General features: G+C 32.5%; 1 protein-coding gene across 5 annotated transcripts in view; it reads left to right on the plus strand.

The window, feature by feature from the left end:
- MACIR (macrophage immunometabolism regulator) overlaps window positions 1–11,934 on the plus strand; it is a 45,518-nt gene extending 33,584 nt beyond the window's left edge. For 3 of the 5 annotated variants that reach the window (XM_074281914.1, XM_074281918.1, XM_074281916.1), the window contains one exon: window positions 9,387–11,934. In XM_074281914.1, the coding sequence (XP_074138015.1) occupies window positions 9,410–10,033 (624 nt within the window). In that variant the 5' untranslated portion in view covers window positions 9,387–9,409 and the 3' untranslated portion in view covers window positions 10,034–11,934. Of the gene's footprint in view, window positions 1–6,918; window positions 6,985–9,386 lie in introns of all 5 variants that reach the window. The other 2 variants (XM_074281915.1, XM_074281917.1) reach the window with 1 other exon arrangement.
- The last annotated feature ends 277 nt before the right edge of the window (window positions 11,935–12,211 follow it).

The raw sequence follows: 12,211 nt of genomic DNA on the forward strand, positions 1-12,211 counted from the left end.
GAAGTTATCAAGTCCTATAGAATTTTTTTTCATTTCTCTACCATAAGTACCTTATTGATTTATGCCTTTATGAGTTTTAATGTATTCTTAACTGGGTTCTCTGTTTACATTATCTTTTACTCTAGTTCAGACTACATGTTGCTACCAGGTTAATCTTCCTCAAATTTTAAACCATTCTTATCATGTCTCTTTCCTGTCCATAAAATCTTTGGTAGTTCCTTATGACAATTAGACATAGTCTGGATTTCTTTTTTCTTTCTTTCTTTTTTTTTTTTTTCTGAGGCTGGGGTTAAGTGACTTGCCCAGGGTCACACAGCTAAGAAGAGTCAAGTGTCTGAGACCAGATTTGAACTCCAGTCCTCCTGAATTCAGGGCTGATGCTCTATCGACTGTGCCACCTAGCTGCCCCTTGGATTGTTTAACTTGACATTCAAGGCCCTTCATATTCATGTCTGCTTAAATTTTCAATATAATTTCCATTTACTCTTCTACATGAAACATTTCATTCAAACTGATTTATTTCCCCCCAACTCCTTGTGTTTTTCTCCTTTTTTTTTTTTTTTTTTACTTTTGCATTCATTGCCTTTGCCCTGGGTGCTCTCCCCCATTATACCTACTTGAGTTCTACCCAGCTTAAAATCTATTTCTCCATAAACTTTTCTCCATAAATACCCACATCATCCTGAAGTAATCTCTTCCTCCCTTGCACTCCCAAACATTCATTGTTTAAACCATTCAATTTGTAGTTAATTATGTATTGCCTTTTGACATGTGTTATTGTAGTGAACTGTTATTTAAGTTTTCTATTTATATTTAACTTATTGTGTATTTGTTTTGTTTCCTCAAGTAGATTTTTACTTCCTTGAAAGTATAAATTGAATTTTATACTTCTTTATTTCACACCTAACACCGTAGCCATTACTCAAAAACTACTAATTTTTAAATTTTACTTTTCTTCTCAGTTCCACTTAGGACTTTTAAAATGGAAACCAGAATATGCAAGTATATAAATAATATGGTAAAATAGTTCAACTTGAAATTTCATTATGAATGTGAAAAATGTCCAGTTGAGTTAAAATTTGCTTTTATTGTATGTACTTCAGTTCTTAAGAAGTTATTTGAGAAGTTTAAAAGATTAAAACTAGTTTTAATTTGAAGAGAATGCATCTTAATCAGTTGAACTCAGAATCATGGTCATATGAGAACTGTCTTCAATAGCCTGTAAGTCATGTCTCTTGACTTGCCTTTTTTAATTAAATTCTTTTTTTCTACAATAGAAATTTACTAATTGGGGTGAATTAGCCTGAAATGAAATATCTTTCTAGTCAAACTTATATCGAATAGGGCAGACCTCTAAATCATTCATGCAAAGAGCATTCAGTCTTAGAAATTTCTTAGGGAAACAGGAGGAGGGATGAGTAGGAGACACAACTTTCCTAGCAGCCTATTATTTTCAAGTATTAATAGTTACAAAGTAACTAAAAGTAACTAAAAGTATTAATAGTTACAAAGATTGCCTTTGTTAAAACGGAATCCTTCTTTCATCAGCTTCTACCTGTTGTTGTTCTAATGTCTTTTATGTAATATTTTCAGGTACTTTGAGATATTTGCCACATTCCTCTAAAGCTTCATTCCTCAGTTCAGTCTCTTATTTTCCATAAATTCCATCCTAATTGTCATCTTCTGAATTATATCCATGTTCTTCCTAAAACATGGTACCTAGTTGAACCTAAAACACTATATGTGTTCCAACAGAGACAGAATAGGATAATGATCTTTCCCATTGTGGACATGTTACTTTTAATGTAGAATGAATCACATTTATTTTTTTCCCTTTTGACTATCATGTTACAATGTTGATTTATATATTACATTTGACTCATAATATACATATAATAGTTTACTAAAACTCCCTGGTCCTTTCCATAGGAACTATTGTCTAAATATGCCCCCGTCTTCCCATTTTGTACTTATAAGACTGATTTTTTGAACATACATTTTAGACTTTATGTTTTTCTCTTTTTAATTTCAACTTATCTCTAATTTATTGTATTCATAAAATTGTGTAATCATCTATTTAGTACTATGTTGTAGACAGTAGAAGTATTCCTGGATGCTGATTGTCTCTTTTCCTTTTAGCTTTGTGTTATTTGCACTTTTGATAAGCATGACATTTATGCTTTCATCCCAAGTCATTGATAAAATAGTAAATAAATAACACAAGGCCAACTATAGAGTTCTGGGACACTTCACTAGAAAAACCTTTGGGTTGACATTGGATCTGATCTTATAACCAGTTCTGAATCTCCCTAATTGGCCATATAGCCCATGCCTCTCCATCTTATTTTCATGAATAAAATGAGATACTTAATGTGAGATTTCAGAAAAGCATTTTATATTGTCTACAGTATTCCCCTGATCTACCAGTTTAGTAAATCTGTCAAAAAGCGGAAATTAGAATAGCCTGGAGTGATTTATTCTTGATAAAATCACATTACCTCTTATCAGTCATCATTTCCCTTTGAAAATGATGAAATGAAAATGAAAATCTCTTAAATTGAATTCCTCTTTCTTTAGTCCTCAGTCACCCCTCTCATTCTCCTTGACCTTTCATGTTCATAAACTGTTTTTATTTTGAAAACCTTGGGATATAGTTTATTCAGGCCTAAAAACTTATTTATGGTAGCTAGGTTGTTTTTTTTTTTTTTTTTTTTTAACTGTCTTCCTACTTATCTTTTTCAACTTCTTGTTATTTTTTTATTGATCTTATTTATTTATTTATTATTATAGCTTTTTATTTATAAAACATAGGGTTGGGTAATTTTTCAATACTGACCCTTGCAAAATTTTCTTTTCCAAATTTTCCCTTTCTTCCTTCCATACCCTCCCCTAGATGTCAGGTATTCCATTACATGTTAAAATATATGTTAAATCCAATATATGCATACATATCCATACAGTTATCTTGTTGCACAAGAAAAATCCGATCTAGAAAAAAACAAACAAACCTGAGAAGGAAAACAAAACTGCAAGCAAACAACAACATAAAGAGTGAAAATGCTATGTTGTGGTCCACATTCACTTCCCACGTCCTCTCTCTGGGTGTAGATAGCTCTCTTCATTATGAACAATTGGAATTGGTCTGAATTATCTCATTGTTGAAGAGAGCCACGTCCATCAGAATTGATCATTGTATAGTCTTATTGTGACCGTGTATAATGATCTTCTGGTTCTGCTCATTTCACTTAGCATCAGTTTATATAAGTCCAGATCTCTCTGAAATCATCCTGTTGGTTATTTCTTACAGAGCAATAATATTCCATAATATTCATTTACCACAATTTATTCAGTCATTCTCCAATTGATGGGCATCCATTCATCTTCCAATTTCTAGCCACTATGAAAAGAGCTGCCACAAACATTTTGGCACATACAGGTCCCTTTCCGCTCTTTAGTATTTCTTTGGGATATAAGCCCAATAGCAGCAATGCTGGATCAAAGAGTATGCACAGTTTGATAACTTTTTGAGCATAGTTCCAAATTGCTCTCCAGAATGGCTGGATTCTTTCACAACTCCACCAGCAATGTATTAGTGTCTGGGTTTTCCCACATCCCCTCCAATATTCATCATTATCTTTTCCTGTCATCTTAGCCAGTCTGACAGGTGTGTAGTGGTATCTCATAATTGTCTTAATTTGCATGTTTCTGATCAATAGTGATTTGGAGCATCTTTTCATATGACTAGAAATATCAGCTTCTTGTTATTAATAATTTTTGATCTTTCAGCCAAAATATCATTCTGTCAGTCAATATTCATTAAATATTTGTTATGTGCTAGACATTGTGCTAAACACTAGGGATACAAACAAAGCTCTTGGTTCCAAAGAGCTCACAATCTAATGGAAAAGATATCATGAAGACAATTATGTATAACCAAGCTATGTAAAGGATAATTTGGAGATCATTAACAGAGGGAAAGCATAAGAATTAAGGGGAATCTGAAAATATTTCTTGTAGAAGATAGGGCTTTAGCTGAGACACAAGCAGGACTGTTAAATTATAGACTATGTACAGAAATTAACAGCAAAAATATTCAGAATAAAGACATTCAGTTATATGCAGAGACTTCAGGCTACAAAATGTTGCCAGTAAAAACTGTTAAGGAATTTGCCTAAAAGGACAAAGAATTATAGTTAGAATTTTGTTTTCCCAAAATCGGGTCAGGGAAGCTTTTAAATCAAATTCCTTTATAGAAAATGTAAAGATAAAATAACATTTTACATTGTCTAAATCTTGAAATTCTGAATGGGCAAGGTCTGAATTTATGATCTTTTAATAGATTTGCAATTTAGCAAGAACAGTTTCAATGAAATTCTTCCCTGGATGAGGACAAGGAAAATATCATTTTCTAATGTGTTTTAGTTCATAAAACTTTGGTGATAATTAATGGATTCAATAGAACCAGGCATCTTCAAGTTCATATACCAGCATTTTATATTATCCATACTATATCAGTGGTGTATCAGTAAAATACTATTAGAAACAGGTGGATGCTGCTTTAAAAAAAATATTGGCATAGAGTTTTGTTTACCCTCAATAGTAATGCTAGAGTTAGAGTTAGAAGACATGAATTTGAGGCTTAAGGTACACCATATATACACTGTGTGATCTTGGACAAATCACTTTTGCCTCTGTTTCTTCCTCTACAAAATGAGGATAACACATTCATTATCTTCAAAATTGTGCCAAAATGTGTATTTTAAAAACTGAGGGAGGACCAAATAAGTGTGATTATATTCAGAATGTGGGTAAATGGTACATTCTGGTTCACTGAGAATCTGGGTAACTGGGAATTATCATACACAGTAAATATAAATTTTCAACAAATTAATATATCATAGAACATGCTAAAATTATTCAGTATGTTATTTGAATCTCTTGTTCAGATGACAGTCAATTTTGGTCAGAAGTTATTTTTTATAAATACTAGTTATAATTGTATCAGATTTTAAATACAATAATAGTAGAAAATTGATATAAATTTGTATTAACCTGATGCCTATTGTTTTCCCTCCTATAAATAAATAAAAAACTGTATAAAAGAAGAATTCTGATCATCTTTACTTCCTAATTTGGATTATTGATATAGGAATTTAGTGTATTTGATATTCTTATTTAGGAAAAAGATTAATGAGGAAATTATTGAACATAGTTGAGAAATTTATGAAACAATTCTTCAGAATATCTAAAAGCACAAGTTTCTTTTTATTTATTTTTAATTACTTATATTATTTCAGTATGTAGGAATGAAAAGGGATTGTATATGAAACTAAATTTCTGTTATATACTTTGCTTTTTTAAACACTATATTGTTTAATATGGCAGTAACCGAACTTCCTTGCTTGCCTGTGTCTCTTTCTGATATCCCTTCTATTTGTTTTAGAAACTGTTGCATTGATGCTCCACTTCTTTTATGGGCATTATCACTTTTTCACCCTCCCTTTAGGAAATATGTACTGTCAAGCAAAAATAAATTATAAAGTCTGAACCTCAAATCTGCTACCTCTCTACAAAGAGGTGGGAAGTCTGTTTTATCATCAATCTTCATCATCATCAGACCAGTCATAGCTGGTCATTGATCAGATTTCCAAAGTCTTTTAGAGTTGTTTTCCTTTACATTATTGTGATCATTGTGTAAATTGTTCTCCTGGTTATGCTGACTTCACACAAATATCCCTAGGTTTCTCTGAATATCATATTTCTTTCAGCATAATATATTTATTTGTGTACCATAATTTGTTTGGTAATTCCCCTAGATGAAGTTTCTGTGGTAAATTTGTACTTCACAAATTGCTATAGTATAGAATAATGGATAGAGGATTATATTTGGAAGATGCTCTTATTCTACAAATGAGGGAAATGAGACCCATTGAGGTAAAATGATTTAACAAAGGCAAAAAGCAGTTCACCTAGGTAGGCTTAATGTCCTCTTCTCTAAAGTGTTTGCAGTCCTGAATCCATGAACCCATGATTCCTAGAAGGATAGTTGAATGTTGAAGATCAGAGAAAATTAAAGCTGTAAATGTTAGTCTCAAATTCTAATTGAAGAATAGTGATAAGTAGATAATGATATCATGTCATTTGATGTTTCCATAGGATTTGGTTTGATATGTGAAATAATAGAATTTAGTGATAAAGTGTTAGAAAAGGTACAGTTGACAAGCATTCACTATCTTGGGGGGTTGCATTTGAAGACTTTTTTTTTCTCATTTCCTTTGTCTTAAAGTCCCTTCATATCATCTCCTACTTTTCCCTTCCTCCTCTCAGTCTTTGACAAGACCAAACCCTCTGCAGCGTACTTGATTTCTTTTCCCTCTCATCTTTTCTAGCAGATTTCATCTTTCAAACATTCCTTCCTTCTTGAATTACTTCGGTTAGCTGATTCCTTTCCTACTTTTAAACAAGTCCAAGTTTCTCCTATCTTTAAAAGTCCTTAGCAAGACCTATAATCTCTTTAAACCATCATCCTAACCTTCTCTGCCCCTTCTCAGCCAGATCCTTAAAAAAGCTGTCTCTTGTGATAGAGCCCATCTGCATCCAGAGGAAGGACTGTGGGGACTTAATATAGATCACAACATAGTATTTTCACCCTTTTTGTTTTTATTGCTTGCTTTTTGTTTTCTTTCTATTCTTGCTTTTTGATCTGATTTTTCTCATATAGCATAATAATTATAGAAATATATTTAGAAGAGTTGCACATGTTTAATCTATATTGGATTACTTGCTGTGTAAAGGAAGGAGTAAGGAGGAAGGAAGGGAGCAAAAACTGGAACACAAGATTTTGCAAGGGTGATTGTTGAAAACTATCTTTGAATATATTTTGAAAATAAAAGTTATTATTATTTTTTTTTTTTAAAGAGAAAAGGCTGGCTCCACTTTCTTCCCAACCTTTTGCGCTCTGGTTTTTGGCCTCATTACTTAACTGTAAGTACTCTCTCAAAAGTTGCTAGTGATCTCTTAGTTGCCAAACCTTATGATCTCTTTTCAGTCCCAATCCTTCCCTAAATTTAATGATTTTGCACAGTCCTCTCCTATATAGTCTTGCTTTCTAGTTTTTGTTTGTTTGGCTTTTTTTTTTTTTTTTTTTTTTTTTTTTTTTTTTGTGAAATAATTCTCTTGGTTATTCTGTTTTCTGATTGCTCCTCAGTCTCATTTGCTGGTTCATCCATATCATACTTCAAACTGTGGCTGTTCAACAAGGTTTGTATTAGACCCTTTCTCTGTCTGAAGTCTTTCCCTTGGCAATCTCATCAGCCACACAATCAGTTTAATTATAATCTCTCTGCAGATGATTCTTGGTTCTGTTTGTGTCTCCAGTTCATCTTCCTCCTAAGCTGCAGTCCTGCATCACCAGTTGCTTATTAGCTATTTTCAAGTTCCATTTTGAACTCAGCATGTTTAAAACTGAACTCATTATCCTTCCTCTAAGCCTTCCCCTCTTCAAAGCTTCCCTATTTCTGTTGAAGGTACTATAATTACTCTAGTGTGTCAGATTTATAATCTCAGCACTATCTTGAACTCCTTTCCCTCATCCCTACATATCCATTTCTCACATGTGACTTTTTCCTCTCCAGTCATAAAACTATCACTTTAGTTTAGCCCTTCATCATCTTTTATGTTATCTTTAACATCATCTTTTATGTTATATTGTTAACAATTCCCTAATTGGTCACTTTATCTCAAGTATCTCAGTCCATCTTACACACCACTGCTTAAGAAATATTTCTTAAGCTCAGATCTGACCTTGTGATTTCCCTATTCTGCCAGCTCCTCTAGGTTAAAATAGAAATTCCTCTGTTTGTCTTTTAAAAGCCTGAACAACCTGTTTTCAGCCTGTCTTTCTGGGCACATTAGACACTACTTACCCTCCAGCACTCTTTGAATCAAGCAAACTGGCCTTCTTTCTGTCTCTCACATAAGATACTTTATTTAGGATTTTTGTTCATTTTCCAGTCTTTCCCTTTTCATTTCTACCTTGATGTAGCTCAAGTATCATTTTCTACAATGAACTTCAGTAATTCAAGAACATATTTATTATGTGTACTGTCAGTTTATTATTTGCAAAAAAATATATAATAAATGCTTTAACATAATATTAAAATGCAAAAGTATTTGCATAACTCATTGAGGGTATAGAAAAAGGAGCTTTGTAGATTTATGTGTTTTTGTGGTTTAGGGAAGGGATTAAGTGTTGTAGAACTAAATTTAAAGATTAAAAAGATGGTAATTAATTATTTTTCTCCTCATAAGCACAATTAGAAATTATCTGCCTCAGATCATTTTTGGACATGGATGGACTACTCTTGCCAAATAAATAACTGGAAATGATGATTGATGTCAGTAGCTGGATCTGTATTTTAAACAGATGTATAAAAAGAAAGCTGAATTCTAAGTAATTGAAAAAACCAGTGATGGTTCAGGAGACCATAATAGAACATTTCTTTCTTCTTACAACAGAGGAGAGAGGGGCTTTTTGGGCAATATGTTGTTCATACATGTTTAGATGTGGTCATTTTGTTTATGCTTAACTGTTTTCTCTTTATTTAAAAAAAAAAAAAAGTTTTTAATCTGAAGGGATGGTGAGGTTTTTTTACCTCCAGAAATAGTTGTGCTGTTAAGACAGAGCACCATAAAACACTTTTTAAAAAATCAGGTTCTTGAGAATCTAAAATTGCTTGTTTTCAAGGAATGCAGTTTGATACCTTTCTCAAATTTTGGTTATGTGTTAGTTTGGGAAAGTTAGGTAATAGAGTGAATAGAACACCAGTCCTGGAATTCGGATTCAGTCTGTGTGATCCTGAACAAATCACTTTACCTCTATTTGCATCAATATCTTCATCTGTAAAATGAGGGGAATAATAGCACCTGCTTCCCAAGGTTGTTGTGAGGATCAAAGGGGACAATAATTAAAAGCATTTAGTACAGTGTTTGGCACATAGTTTTATATAAATGTTAGCTATTTTTAGTAGTGAGTGGTAGAAATGTTAACTGTTACTAATAATTTCCTGAATGCTGCACTAAGAACTTTACTTTCTGTGAATTGGTAAAAAGATATATTTTCTTCATTGTTGTATTTCAGAACTAAATATTTTGGAAGCACTTCAGAACTTAGTTTCACTTGATAAGTTCTTTAAGGCAGAAATGTAGTAGCAACTTTATAGCTGATCTGAGATATTTTACAAAATGAAGGATGAAATCTGTCACAAGAATATTGACTGTGTTTCTGTCAAGTGTTATTTCAGGTTTCGTAAGCCTCCCAAAATGATCCAGCTTAGCTAAAAATTTCCAATGCTTTATTTTCTAATCTGTGTCTGTTTTATTTATAGGGGTGTGCAGGCTGGTACTTAAAATGGAAGTAGACATTAATGGAGACTCCAGAACTACCCTATCTGCCCTTCCTTTACCCGTGTCAGAGGTGAGTTCCCCAGGAAAAGCTGAAACAGAAAAGCCTCGGTGCTCTAGCACTCCCTGCTCACCAATGAGACGGACCGTGTCAGGTTATCAGATCCTTCATATGGATTCTAACTACTTGGTTGGCTTCACAACTGGTGAGGAGCTCTTAAAGTTAGCCCAGAAGTGCTCAGGAAGTGAAGAGAATAAGGGGGAATCCATGCCTACCTTGCGCTCCAAACAACTTGAAACAGGACTTGCACGTTCCTCTCGTTTATACAAAACCAGAAGTAGGTACTACCAGCCATATGAAATTCCTGCTGTTAATGGAAGGAGGCGAAGACGAATGCCCAGCTCAGGAGATAAGTGCACTAAGGCTTTACCTTTTGAACCTTACAAGGCTCTTCATGGCCCTTTACCTCTCTGTCTTCTCAAAGGTAAAAGGGCTCATTCAAAGTCACTGGACTACCTCAATCTAGATAAAATGAACATCAAGGAACCTGCCGACACTGAAGTACTGCAGTATCAACTTCAGCATCTGACCCTCCGAGGGGACCGTATGTTTGCTAGGAACAACACATGAATTGCTTTTATGGGAGGGTAAGCCAATTCTGAGTTGGTTTCACTTGGCTGCAAAAATCCTAGAAATGAATCTCCAGCATCATAGGAGGTTAATCAGCTAAGTGTTCTTGAAACAACAACAACAACTATAACAACAACAAAATTTGAATAAAATTTTGAATATGGAAGCAAAATTTACAGGTGTTTGGGAGGAAAGTTATTCTAGAACAAATGATCTCCAGGAAAATCAGAATGACTTTAATTGGTAGGCATAACTATTAGGTAGCAAAAACAGACTTCAATAGATGAACATAAAGTCTTTATGATGATTTGACATGCAGCTTGGAGATGGAATCTGCTTAGTTGTTGTTAACTTGGTATGACATACTGGAAATTTATATCAGATAAGTACTCAGTTACTTCTTAATTTCTTTCTGTATTTTATTATGATATATAGATATATGTATGGTAATGATATGTTTTTGAAATTGAGAACCTGAATATTGCTGTATTGGACCATTTTTTAATTTTTAAAAATTCAGTTTAATGTTTTATAACTGATTTTGCACTGGAAAAAAATAACATTTCAGATGGACAAGAAAATCTTTGTTCACTTGCTTCAATAATGTTATTGAACAACTTTTAGAAATTTCCTCTTGGAAATTTATTGATCTTCCCTATTGTTGTAAAATATTTCTTTAAAGTATATCTTAATAAAATTAAATTTGAGATACAAGATATTTATTTTACCATTTATGAGGGTAGACTTCTCTAGGAAGTTTACGGTATGAAGTTTCAAAAGTTGAATACTTTTTTTTTTTTTTACTTCTAAATTCAGAATTGAAATTCACCTGAAACATTATGAGGTACAAGATTTGGTTTTTTTTTTTTTTTTTTTTGTTTGTTTTTGGTTTTGATTGTGGATTATAGTTATGATACTGACTGCATCTGATTCTTCAAAGAGTGAAACTTTTAGAAATGAAGTCATGATTTCTAATACTGAATATTTAAATTAATATTGAAGTGATATATTTCAGCATGGCATTAAAATAATTTCAGTTTTAGCTGTGCATAGCACAGACATTTTTATTGAAAACCTAGCTTATAAGATTAGTTTGAAGGCATAAAATGCTTCTGCAGTCTTAATGGGTCAATCCTGGATTAGCTAATAATTTATGTCAAATGCACTGGTTCAATTTTGTGGCTGAAGAAATAATGTCCAAACATTAATAACAAATACTATTCAAACTGGGCTTGAATATATTTTGAAAATGGATGTAACTTAACCTTTTTTTTTGGTAAAAGTTCCTATTTTATTTTATTTTATTTTTTTTTTTGCGGGAGGGGGGCAGTCTCTTAAAGGTGCAATTTATCACTGAAGTGGCATTTCTGGCAGCATTTAACATTTTATTTTGGAAGGCTGGTGAATGATTTCATGGTTAGGAATCTTGTTTATGAAATAGGGACATATTTTAATTGATGAAGTGCTCATTCCTGGTGCAATTGCAGCCATTTTTTAACCAGACTGAGTAGTAAGCTCCGGAGTTGAGCATGTGCTATAAAACACTAGGAATGTTTTTCACTCATTTTTATTATACCTCTGCTGTAGTTAGCTACAGTAAAGAGCTTTGAAATAGTTTGCTTACATCCTGCTGATTTGATCAGAGTTGTTTTGCTGGAAATATTTTCAGCTTTTGTACATTTTCAAGTAAATTGCACCTTTCTAAACTTATTGCATTAAAGAATAATCTCCAAGATAAACTATATATCTATACCGTCATTAGTTTGACAAGAAATAGAATACTGTCAGATGCCAAAGAGAGGTGGGGTTTTATGTTTAATGATTAAACAACCATTATTTATTAATGATTTACCCTATGGAATTGTATTGTTTCTGGTTATGAAATAAAAGGGTAATGCAAACATGCATTGTTGTGTAGTATTTTAAATGTAGATTATTAGAAATAGACTAAGTATACTCTTAGAGATTATATCACAAAGAAATTTTAATTTTTGATGCCCAACTTTGTTTAAAAAATTATTTTCAATATACATTACATCTATTAGAGAGCAAAACTTCATCTGTGTAAAGCTTGGTGGTATCTATACTTCCCCATCTAATTATATTTGTCATTATTTTAATCTATTATTATATTTCATTAAAATATATATTTATGTGCACATAAATACATATATTTAA

Source organism: Sminthopsis crassicaudata, chromosome 1 (assembly GCF_048593235.1).
Source record: "Sminthopsis crassicaudata isolate SCR6 chromosome 1, ASM4859323v1, whole genome shotgun sequence".
Lineage (NCBI taxonomy): Eukaryota > Metazoa > Chordata > Mammalia > Dasyuromorphia > Dasyuridae > Sminthopsis > Sminthopsis crassicaudata.